At 46.1% G+C, this 12,373-nt stretch overlaps 1 protein-coding gene across 4 annotated transcripts in view; it reads left to right on the top strand.

Moving 5' to 3' along the window:
* The window catches only part of AMHR2 (anti-Mullerian hormone receptor type 2), a 35,002-nt gene that overhangs the window by 10,440 nt on the left and 12,189 nt on the right, over nt 1-12,373 (top strand). For 3 of the 4 annotated variants that reach the window (XM_060252358.1, XM_060252357.1, XM_060252356.1), the window contains 4 exons: nt 2,578-2,805; nt 5,889-6,003; nt 7,557-7,717; nt 9,711-9,858. In XM_060252358.1, coding sequence (XP_060108341.1) covers nt 2,578-2,805; nt 5,889-6,003; nt 7,557-7,717; nt 9,711-9,858 — 652 coding nt within the window. The remainder of the gene's footprint in view (nt 1-2,577; nt 2,806-5,888; nt 6,004-7,556; nt 7,718-9,710; nt 9,859-12,373) is intronic. The other variant, XM_060252359.1, reaches the window with a different exon arrangement.

Below are 12,373 nucleotides of genomic sequence, written 5' to 3'. Positions count from 1 at the left end.
GGAAGCATAAATTTCACTCCAAGATCTCAACTAATGTTGCCCTAAGTTCCACCTAAATGGCACTTCTGACACCATCCTTGGAGAGGTCACAGGGCTTTTTTTTCTTTATAGAAAAAGTCCAATAGGAACTCATTTGCATATTAGGCCACACCCCTGACATCACCATTGCTTCACACAGGGCTTTTTTGTAGAGAAAGCCCAGCAGGAACTCAGTTGCATATTAGGCCACACCTCCGACACCAAGCCAGCTGGAAGTGCATTCCTGTGTACTCCTGCTCAAAACAAGCCCTGAGAGGCTACATGACTCACATTCAAACTTGATCCACATTTGCACCCAAAAACTTCACACCACCTACTTTGCAGTTCTCAATCTGTATTGAGTAGGCTTGCCAGCTTCAGGTTGGGAAAGTCCTGGAGATCTGGGGGTGGAGCTTAGGGAGGGTACGATCTGGGGAGGAGAGGACACCCCCAGAAGCTGTCAGTTTCTCCAAGGGCATTATTCTCTGTAGTCTGGAGCTGAGTTGTAATTTTGGCAGGTCTCCACGCCCAACCTGGACAAAGTGGGGTTTGGACATTTCAGAGAGGTGGCAACCCTATTGAGTGTGCAGTCCAGACCCTTGTAAATTCACTGGGCTTAGAAGGATCTCATAACTCCTCTTAGGATTGTACTGTTAGGTTCAGAACCAAAATGCAGTTGCAGTGAATGAAAAGAAATTTGCATTTCAAGAGGAGTCAGGTGCTAGTCTGTAACAGCAAAAATAAACAGGAATCCCTTGGCAACCTCAAAACTAGCAACATTTTATGACACCATGAGCTTTTCCGGACTAGAGCCCACTTTTCCAGATGTGGCAAGTGGTTCCTTGCTAGATAGTAGTTTTATGTTGGCAGTTTGACACACAGGATTTGTGCAACATCAGGAGTTAACATCAAGGCCTGAAATATCTGCTTTCCACCCTTCTGTCTTTTTAAAAAAATGGTACAATCCAGCCTGATGAAGAGTTCTGGTGAGCTTGAAAACTTGCACAATGTTTTGTGTCAGTTGGTATAGTGGTGGCTGACTCTAATCTGGAGAACCGGGTGTGATTCCCCACACCTCCTCCTAGGACTGCCAGGTCTTACCCTGGCTGCTGGTGGGGACTTTTTCCATGCGCACGTAGTGCGTGGCACAGTGATGTCATCCGGAAGTGATGTCATTGTGCCAGGCATGTTGCCCAGGGGCAATCTAGGATTTGGGTAAAAACTCTATGGCAGCTAGTTTTTTACCCAAATACTAGAGCATCCTCCATGCAACATGCCTGGTGTGATGAAATCACTTCTAGGTGATGTCATTGCACTGGGCAAGTTGGGTGATGATGGAGCTCTTTGGAAGCTGTGCTTCCCCCTCTGGCCATCTCCATGCTGGTGGGTTGGAAGCTGTGAAATTGGGGGAACCCAGAATGGGAACCATACACTCTCCACATACAGCCAGCTGGGTGATCTTGGTTCAGTTGCAGTTCTCTCAGAGCTCTCTCAGCCCCACTTACCTCATAGGGTGTCTGTTGTGGGAAGAGGAAGGAAAGGTGATTGTAATCCACTCCAAGACTCCTTTGGGTAGTGAAGGGTGGGTATAAAACCAACTTCTTCTTTTTCTAATAGAACAGGGGTCTACAGCTTGCTGAACCTGTGGTCACCTTTGGAATTCTGACACAGCTGCAAAATGGCTTCCACAGGAAGCAGAGCAAGCCACAAAATGGCTGCTGCAGCTTACCATAGAAAAAGTCCTTGTGCTGTGGTTGCTGCAGTTTTTGCCAAAGCAACATCTGTAAAAAGCTGCACAGCTGATCAAATTTCCAGTGGCCATTCTGAAGCCTTGCTGAATAAAAGGATAACCTGGCCTTACCCACTAAAAAACTCTTAGAGAGCACCAGGAAATGTGTCAGCAGACACTGCAGCACCCACAGGCACCGTGTTGGGAACACCTGATGCATATTCCACATTCATGATACAAACCAATACAGGAAAAATCCAGTTTAAGCCTTGGGTGAAGATGGTCTGCAAATCTTACTTCTGTGGGCAAGTGAGGTATGCACAACTACGATTTCCTGTACACTGTTCTGAGGGAGGAGTCCTTAATGTTAAACTAGTTCTCCAAATGGTTTCATATATGAAGCTTAAATTGGACTGTTATCTGTGACTAACTTCAGTGGTCTCCACAAGATGGAATACATATTCAGGGTGATCATTGTTTTGGTTGTGTGTGTGCGTGTGTCTGCCCAGAAATAATGGTTGACTTCTGGAAACCCCTAGTGGGGTTTGGATGTTTCAGAGAGATGGCTTGATATTGCCTGTCTTTGCATTCTGGCCCTGGTTTTCCTTGGAGGTCTCCCATCCAGGTACTTGCCAGGGTCAGCTGTGCTTAGCTTCTGAGATCTGCTGAGATCAGGCTTCCCTGGGCTATCTGGGTAGGACCATATTCAGTTTCTAAATGTCTCTCGTCTGCTTTCTGCCCCACTTACATGGTGCAATTGAGAATAAAGGAAGTGCATTGCCTAAGTACAAAAGCTGAGGTAAATTACGTTTTCCTCTTTGTCCTGACAGGTTCTTCATGAGGGGCAGTGCTCTAAGGTATGGCAGGGGACATTCGGACAGCATCCTGTAGCCATTAAGACCTTTCCTCCTCCTTGCTACCGGGAGTTTGCCTCTGAGTGGGCTGTACACAGCCTCCCACTGATGAGCCATGACAATGTGGTACGTCTTGTGGCTGCTGGGTGTGGTGGGCCAGACAAAGAACAAGGTGGTCTCCTGGTGTTGACCCTGTACCCATTGGTGAGTGCTGTGTGCTGGAAGCACTGAAATGACTCCGGTCATACACAAATTGATTATGTGCACATGTGGCAGATGAAATATTGTTTGTTTGTGTGTGTCTGATTTCACAACATTGTCAGTTGTATGTGGTATCAGGTGTATGTATATCTTACATGCCCACAATTCCTCCAGGCAAGCAAGGAATGTGGAATCCCTAGACACAAAATTAAAGAACATAAGAGAAGCCATGTTGGATCAGGCCCATGGCCCACCCAGTGCAACACTCTGTGTCAGCAAAAAAAAAAACAACAACAGGTGATATCAGGAGGTCTATTAGTAGGGCCAGGACACTAGATGCCCTCCCACTGTTGCCCCCCCTCAAGCATCAAGAATACAGAGCATCACTGCCCCAGACATAGTGTTCCATCTATACCTTGTGGCTTAATAGCCACAAGGTATAGTGGCTTAATAGCCACTGATGTTCTGTTCCACATATTTATCCAATCCCCTCTTGAAGCTGTCTATGCTTGTAGCCGCCACCTCCTGTGGCAGTGAATTCCATGTGTTAATCACATGGAAAATTCAACATCACTGGCTTCTTGACTGCTCATGTGTGATTCTGTGTCTGTGTTTGTGTGACCAGCAAGCTCCCAGCCTTTAAGACTGTGAAGAAAATCTGTAAAGTAGCTGTAGCTGATAAAAGGCTTTCAGGATCAGCTCCTTCGATACTGTTCCCCAACCCAGACTCCTAAATTCCACTAACCAAGTTCAGTTTCCTTCCTATTTCCCAGTGCCATATACGAACACCCAGATATCTTTGAAAACTTGCATCGCTCAAGCAGAAAATATATCCTGTGAATTTGCTTAGTATGCATGATTTAGTCCACTTCCTATATTACACATTTTGCAGAACACATTCCAGGACCAGAAGGAAAAAAAAAGAAAAGAACAAACAGTGCAATCTTAAAAAAAGAGTAACACCTTCCTAAACTCAGAAGGACTTCAATGGACTTAGGATGCAGTAATACAAAGTATGAGCCCAGTGGCACCTTTAAGACCAACAAAGTTTAATTCTGGGTATATGCTTTCATGTGCATGCACACGTCATCAGATAGAATGGGGTAATAGGCAAACTGTGATTTGCTTAAAGTACCCAGGCCAGAGCAGAAGTGTTCCTGAGAAGTGGGAAGTATCTGGAGGAATGTTGGCAAGATCCCTAGAGACAATCACAGGGCAAAGGCGAGTCATCTAGAGGAAAACAGTCAAGGGACTGCAGTCCCAGCTAAGAACTTGTTCTCACAGATGAGGGGGGGAAACCTGTGTGGACTGTACCACTGCAGGCAGGGTTGCTAGCCTCCAGGTATGGTCTGGAGCTCTCCCGGTATTACAACTAATCTCCAGATCAGTTTCCATGGAGGAAACAGCTATTTTGAAGGGTTGACTCTATAGCATTGTACTTGTATGTGGTCCTTCCCCTCCCCAAACCCTGTCCTCCCCAGGCTCCACCCCACGCCCCTAATCTCCAGGAATTTCACAATATAGAGTTGGCAAACCTAACTTCAGGTGAAGCTTTACATGAGTGACACAAAATCCTATACACAAACTGTTGTGTAATGAATTTAATGTTTCACGGCAGCTTTTGCATGCATCTGAGTAACTGTGGGAATGCCTAAAACACTTGGTAGATTTGAACTCTGAACAGAAGCCAATGAGCGGTCTTGGCACGAAACTTGACCTCCAAACTTTGGTATGGGACTCCAGGGGGTGTTTCATTTGCATGTTTATGTGGGGTCTTGGCCCAGCCATTTCGCCTTAGTGTGTAGTTTATTAATAAAGCATGTTCCTGGTCCACTGCACTATTTAACACACACACAAGTTGCCAACTGTCCGGTGGGGCCTGAAGATCTCCTGGAATTACAACTGATCTCCAGACAACAGAAGTCAGTTCCCCTGGAGAAAATAGTTAATACAACTGGAGCCAGTGTGAAGATAAGCAATACAAGATAACCACCAGAAGCAATAAAACTTTCACGCAAAGCGTGTAAATAGGGATTTTTAGTGAAGTAAAACAAAAACAAAACTAAGGAACACTGAACATTCTTGAAATTTTTCCCATAAAGTCTCTCAACAGTCACAAAGAATGATAGCCTCTTCAAATAGGACTTAATGAAGACATGGGTGAAGACTTTAAATTCTTAGTGTTCTACTCGTGATAATACAGAGAGAATAAGGAATCGCTTTTAAAAGGACTCCTCACGGTTTCAATAGTTCTTCCTCAGCCTCTTTCTCCCGACGTTACATGGAGCCACAGCTCTACTCGTTACAACATGGATCCATGCATGCTCTAATTCTTTGCTACCGGCAACCATTGTGCAAATTAGAGCATGCGCGGATCCATGTTGTAAGGAGGAGAGCTGTGGCTCCGTGTAACGTTGGGATAAAGAGGCTGAGGAAGAACTATTGAAACTGTGAGGAGTCCTTTAAAATAATAATAATAAATTTTATTTATATCCCGCCCTCCCCACCGAAGCAGGCTCAGGGCGGCTAACAGGACATGGTATATACCATGATATTATATAAAACAATTATAAAATACAGTTAATAAATACATTTAAAAAGCAGTTACATAAAATTTTAAAACTACCATAAATTAAGGTGCTATAAAAGCAATTCCTTATTCTCTTTGTACCATCACAAGTAGAACACTAAGAATTTGAAGACTTCACCCACGTCTTCATTAAGTCCTATTTGAAGAGGCTATCATTCTTTGTGACTATTGAGAGACATTGTGGGAAAAATTTCAAGAATGTTCAGTGTTCCTTAGTTTTGTTTTTGTTTTACTTCACTAAAAACACATATTTACATGCTTTGCGTGAAATTTTTATTATTCCCCTAGAGAAAATGGCTGCTTTGAAGGGTGGGCTGTATGGCATTGTATTTTGCTCCCTCTCTTCATCAAACCATGCCCTCCCGAGGCTCCACCCCCCAAATCTCCAAGGATTTCCCAAGCCAGAGTGGGCAAATACAGACACAAAATAAATTTTGCACAGAGGAAGCAAAATGTCAAGAAGCGTTTAAGTCTAGTAGCTGAATTCTCTTTCCAGGGGTCCTTGCGGCATTTCCTCACTCAGCATGTTTGCTCCTGGGATGTTGCTCTCCGGCTAGGATCATCCCTCGCCAAAGGCCTTGCTTTCTTACATGGGCAGCAATGGAAGGAAGGTACGTCACGAGTGGGTCTATGGATGCCTCTTTTCCCACAGTCTCTACTAGACTATGTTTACCCATTTAAGTGTCCCCTTTATGCACTTGAACAAGCACTACCATTTCCTGCCTGGGAAATTCCTGGAGATTTGGAAGTAGTGCCTCTGGTGGCAAGAGAGAGGAATTTCACCTAGAATCTGTGGCATACCATAGAGCAGGGATGGCCAAACTCAGGAGCCACATGTGGATCTTTCGCACATATTGTGTGGCTCTTGAAGCCCCCACCATCCCGTTGGCCGGCTTGGAGAAGGCATTTGTCTCTTTAAATGATTTCATTCTCCAGTCAGTGGCTTGGAGAATGCATTTAAAGTGAAAGTTGCTTTCTTTCCACCCCTCCCTTCCTACCTTGTGGCTTTAAAACTTCTGATGTTCATGTCTTGTGGCTCTCAAACAACTGATGTTTATTCTATGTGGCTCTCACATTAAGCAAGTTTGGCCACCCCTGCCATAGAGCCTCTTCTCTAAAGCTGCCATCTTCTCCAACCTGGAGATATCACACACTATCATCAGCTCTGAAGGGCAGCAGCTCTCCGAGATCTTAAGTACTGTTTTCCTGCTGCGCTGCTAACAAAGATCTTCTAAAGTGGAGATGCTGAGCAGGGCCAGTTCCAGGGGAGGGGAGAGCAGGGCAGAGAGTGCCCAGGGGACCCCTCCTCTCCTCTGACCACCTTCTGGAACCCAGCTCATGCTTTCCTTGCAGCCCACCTCTATCCCCATCTGCCTATATGCCCTGTCTGTTCTTGAGCCTTCCCATGATCTTTACCCAGTGGTAGTGGGTGCTGTGTAAAGATGGGAATACCCCAACTGTGCCCACCTGGAGTGCTGCCACTCCTGCATGCGAATGGGACACTGAGTAACATTTTCTTACAGGCAGGCCTCTGCCCTAGAAGTCCACTGGTGACTATGTGCCAGCAAAGTCAAGCCTGAGCCATTCTATCATGACTTCAGAGACTCTTAGCTTGCACCCTTCAGCAGCAACCATAGTGCTATCAGCTCACCAGCTGCTTTCCTCTGCACTGTCACCAACTTACAGAAGGATGCAATGTGTGATGTGATGTCCTTTGATGGCACTGCTGAGCTCAGTAACCTTTCAGGGTTCATCTTGGCTTGCTCTATGGCTGCTGTATCTTTCCAGTCTGTATTTGCTCTTTCCTCATCCCACTGATCTGTTTACACTGGTCATAACTTTAAGGTTGGTGGGGAGGGCTAGGATAGCCTGGTGGGCTGATCATCACAGCAAGGAAAAAAAAGCGGGGGAGGAATTACCTCCAAACCTGGAAGTGATGTCACTTCAGAGTAACACTCTGGAAATCCCCTAGATCTCCATGGTAAAGACCATAGAGATTTGGGGCAATTCCTAAAGTGTCACCACTAGTCACTTCCGGGTTTGGAGACAATCCCCCAGTTTCTCTCACTGCAGTGTAGTAGCATCAGTGGGCAAGTGAGTGGATGGCAAGCCTAGGGGAGGCTGTTGATTTCAATTAACTTATTGCCCTCCCATTTGGTACCAGGTCTGTATAAACCCGGGGTGGCACACCGAGACCTGAGCAGCCAGAATGTGCTGGTTCAGGAGGACAGGACTTGCGTCATCAGTGATTTTGGTCTTGCCATAACTTTGCCTGTGCGCCATGAGCAATGGAGGGGCCCCCCTGTAGAAGGCATCATCCGCAAGGTACCTGCAGCACTATCAGGTCAAGTGAAATGGTTGGAGTGGAGCAACTCTGGGTTTGTTCATGGTCAGAATAAGTGCACAGCGATCTCCTTGCACTACCAAGTTTGCGGGGTGTACCACCAATCGCAGCTGGCCCCATGTACTATGCTATGCCATTCCCCCCTACTGTTAGGAGCAGAACCAGCTCCTTAAAGCAGGCAGGTATTGATGTATTTCCCAGTATTATTACCTCTGCCTATCTCCAGGCCCTGTGTTTGCACTTCCCTTTCCACCCACCAGTAGCTGTAGTCTCTGACAGACCTCTTGGGTCCTGGGATCTGTCCCACCTCAGGGCATGCTGATGGGCAATGCCTGCATTCTCAGGGCCCACAATGACCTCTAGGTTGTCTTTGGTGAGCAGAAAGTGTATTTTGATACACACACTGATCTTGTCACTCAAGGTTGGTTCCAATATAAAAGTGGCATCAATAATAGCTTCAAAATTGTGAAGTGCTGGCACAGCATGACATAGAGTTCTGTATATTGATATATGATATATCAAATAACAAGGAATTGACTTCCTGTGTAGATCAAAAATGGTTCTTGTTGATATGTTTCTGAAAATGTACCATAATCTCTAGGTATGTGGGGGGGGGGATAAAATTATTAAATATATATACACAGGGCTTGAAATCCCTCCCCCCAGTAATTTGTGATGACATCTGCACAAATGCAGACACTTAATGAACAAAACTATGCAAAAATAGGGGCAAAACAGGTCAGAACACATGAGATGGTGGGGAAACCAGTTGACTGGGCAAGTTGGGATTTGGGGGAGGGGACAGGCAGTCTGGTGGGCTGGGGAAGGGGAGGGAAATGGGTGATTGGGTGGAGAAGGGAGAAGGAAAGGAGAAAACTGAGGGATTAGGTGGATCAAGAGGGGAGAAAGTAGGGGCCAGTATTGGGGAGATAGGATTTCCTCTCCACAAATCCTCACTTAAAACAGCCAAAATTCAAGAGAGATGTAGCATCAAATGATGGAATATTTCCTACAATTTGAAAACATTGTTCTTTTTCAAATAAACACTCTTTACCTTATCTAGATGAAAACCCAGTCAGGCTATTGGGGCCCCAATGAAATCACCTCATAGGCCCCATCCAAGGTGACACCTCTGGCTCAGAGCTGGCTGAGGGCTCAAGAAAGAGGCTCCTAGTCCCCTTTCATGTCTTGGGAAAGAAGAGGGGAAATAAGACAATGTCCTTAATTTATTTAGGCTATAAAATTGTTTTTTATTAAGAAGCTCTTGGCAGCATGTATGAAGCTTGCTCTATTTTTTCCTCACAACCTCCCTGTGAGGTAGGCCTCCCTGAGAGAAACCAACAGGCCCAAACCATCTTTGAACAAAAAGTTAGACTTCTGCCATGTGAGAATAGTGCTTAGGATTGGATTGGCAAACTAATGGATATTTTGGGAGGGGGGTGCTTGTGGAGGATGAATTAGGAGAGGGAGGTTTTTATTTATTTATATTTAATTCATTTGTACCCTGCTTTTCTCCCCTGTGGTGACCCAAAATGGCTTATGTCATTGCTCTCTCCTCCACTTTTTCCTCACAATAACCCTGTGAGGTAGGTTAGGCTGGAAGAGGATGACTGACCCAAGGTCACCTAGCAAGCTTCTGTGCTACAGTGGGGATTTGAACCCAGATCTCCAAGATACTAGTCCAACACTCTCAGCCACTACACCACACTAGAATCTATGGCATACCATAGAGCTTGAAGCTGCCATTTCCTCTAAGGGGAAGCTGCCATTTCCTCAGGAGTGCAGTTTTAATTCCAGGAGAACTCCAGACCCCACCTGCAGACTGGCAACCCTAGCCATTACACCACTCTGAATTTCATTTTGACATAGTCAATACAAGCACAGGAGATATCATATTCTGGGTGTCTATCTCCTTTTTCCCAAGCAGGAAAACTGCTTACCTAATTTGTGCCATTCACCTCCTATTCTTCCTAGGCAGGGACCCCACGCTACACTGCTCCTGAGATTCTGGATGAGAGCTTGAATCTGCAGGACTCGGGCTCAGCACTGAGGCAGGCAGATGTCTACTCCATGGCCCTGGTGTTGTGGGAAACCCTGATGAGATGCTCAATACTCTTCCCAGGTGAGCAAGGAAGAATGGGCAAGAGGGAGAGGGAGGGAACACGCCCACAGGTCACCTGAATCTCTACTATCAGTGCCCCTACCCTTCACCCCTGCCTTGCCTATTACATCTGCCACAAATTACGCCTCACACTTGGATGTTATAAGCTTGCATGGAGGCACCGAGGAAGGAAAAAAACACAGAAATTCCTCACCCACACCACCACCAAAGTGCAACATGCGATTGTTTAACTCTGAGGCTGGGCATCATGGAAACCTTTGGTTTCTTTCTGTCAATCTCCAGGCGAGGCCTGGAGGAGTCCTGCCAGAATTCCAACTGGTTTCCAATCTAAAGAACAGAGATCAGTTTCCTTGGAGTTCAGCACTGGAGAGGGCAGACTCTATGGCATCACATCCCCACAGTCTGTGTTCTCCAGGTGCAACCTCCAAATGTCCAGGAATTGTTCTATAGTACAAATAAAAACATTGCTGTTCTTGAAGCGGAGGTGATGGTGGGGATTAGACTGCCACCTGGTGGGGGTTTAGGAGATATGCTATTGATGGGAAAACAAATCGAAAGGTAAAGTGTGCCCTCCAGCTGCAACTGAATCACAATGACCCCATGAACTTCCACCCTAGGTTACCAACTCTGGGTTGGAAAATACCTGAAGATTTTTTGGAGGGTAGACCCTGGGGAAGATGGTTTTTGGAGAGGTGACGAGAGTTTAGCAGTTATAATAGAGTCCGCCTGCCAAAGCTCCCGTCTTCTCTAGGGGAACAGATCTGTCATCTGGAGATCAGGTGGGATACCAAGAGACCTCCAGCTCCCACCTGAAGGTTTAATTTTTTTAAAAGCCATGAAAATTAACTAACATAAGTCACCATAAATATTTAAGAAATTATGAAAATGGATATGGACTTTGCATTTATGGATTGGATGTGTGTTGATTGGAATTTTGTATGAATGGCCATTTCTGTTTCTATTTATATAACACTAATAAATAGAATTCTCATAATTTGTTAATATATTTATGGTGACTTATGTTAGTTAATTTTCATGGGGTTTTTTGTTTTTTTTTAAACTTGGAGGTTGTCAGTGCTGTGACAGAGATTTTCTTTTAGAAGCTCTGTGTATAACTAATACAGACTTCATTATGAATGGAGTTTTCATATATTTGGCTTAGTCCCAGCGCTAGGGATTCTGCTGCTCGAAGTACATCCCTGTGCTGTGCCCACCCCCCCAAGCTCCTTTGGGAGAAATCATTGCGCACACGTGGCACAATGATGTCACTGAAAGTGGCACAGGCCAGGCAAACAGGGGACGAGGGAGTGACGATGGCGCACAATAATGCTGCTGTGCTGCTGCTTTCCCCTGCAGTATGTTCTTCGGAGGCTTCCTTGGAAGTCTTCAAAGACTGCACTGTTTTACCGGTGCCCGGCTGCTTTTGGGTTGAAAGTGGCTGACGGGCACCTTCCCATTGCACTGATGAGCGCAATGGGAAGACGCCTCTTGGCTGCTTTCAACCCAAAAGTGGCTGAGTACTGCTAAAACAGTGCACCTGAGTACCACGCTCCTTGCAAGGAGCGTACTACGTAAGTGCTGGCCCTGAGGCTTGTGTACCATGCTCCTTGCAAGGAGTGCGCTGTGCAAGCACCAGCCCTGGGCCCTGGCTCCGCTCAGGTGAAAGAGGGGGTGCCCAGGAGCACCCCCCAGGCAGGTTGACACCCGAGGCAGCTGCCTACCCCGCCTACTCCCACACGCCAGCTCTGATTTGGGGAAGGCAAAGTTATGGCTGAACAACTGTCTATCAGTCTTGCCTTAAGTTTTCAATGGGAGCCAGTTAAAAGTGTTTGCTTAAAACCTTGGATCAGGATTCCCCAACCTTTCTGAGGCTGTGGGATGTCTGAAATACTGACACAAGATGTTAAGCACAATCACAAAATAGCTGCCCACAGGGAAGTGGAAACACTCACACAGAAGAAGCCTAAGTGCTGGGAAACTAGGGGGATAGTAAAAAAATACTATGGTGTAGGGTTGCCAAGTCCCCTGCGTTTCACAGCGGGGACTTTCACGCACGCGCAGAGTGCACACACAACATAATGACATCACCCAGAAGTGATATCATCGCGCCAGCAACATTATGTGCTGCCGCTCTAGGCATTTGGATGAGGAAAACTCTATGGTAGCTATTGTACCATAAAGTTTTCCCTCCCAAATGGCTAGACCATCCGGGAAAACCATACAGTTTTCCTGGAAATGCCTAGAGTGGCCACCGCATGACGCCACCGGCGTGATGACATCACTTCCGGGTGCTATCATCGTGCTGGTGATAGGGGAAGGTTCTCCCGCCCAGATCGGGGGCTTGGCAGCCCTACTATGGTGGCATCTGTCACTGAAACAATGTGATTTTAAGCAGAAACGAAGTTACGACTGGCTTGGCATCAGGGGTGTGGCCTAATATGCAAATGATTCTTGTTGGGCTTTTTCTACAAAAAAAGCCCTGTGTGAAATAATAATGGTGTCAGGGGGTGTGGCC

The sequence above is a fragment of the Heteronotia binoei genome, chromosome 13 (assembly GCF_032191835.1).
Source record: "Heteronotia binoei isolate CCM8104 ecotype False Entrance Well chromosome 13, APGP_CSIRO_Hbin_v1, whole genome shotgun sequence".
In the NCBI taxonomy this organism is placed as follows: domain Eukaryota; kingdom Metazoa; phylum Chordata; class Lepidosauria; order Squamata; family Gekkonidae; genus Heteronotia; species Heteronotia binoei.
Note: the sequence above shows the minus strand (reverse complement) of the source record. Positions and strands in the feature narration are given on the sequence as shown.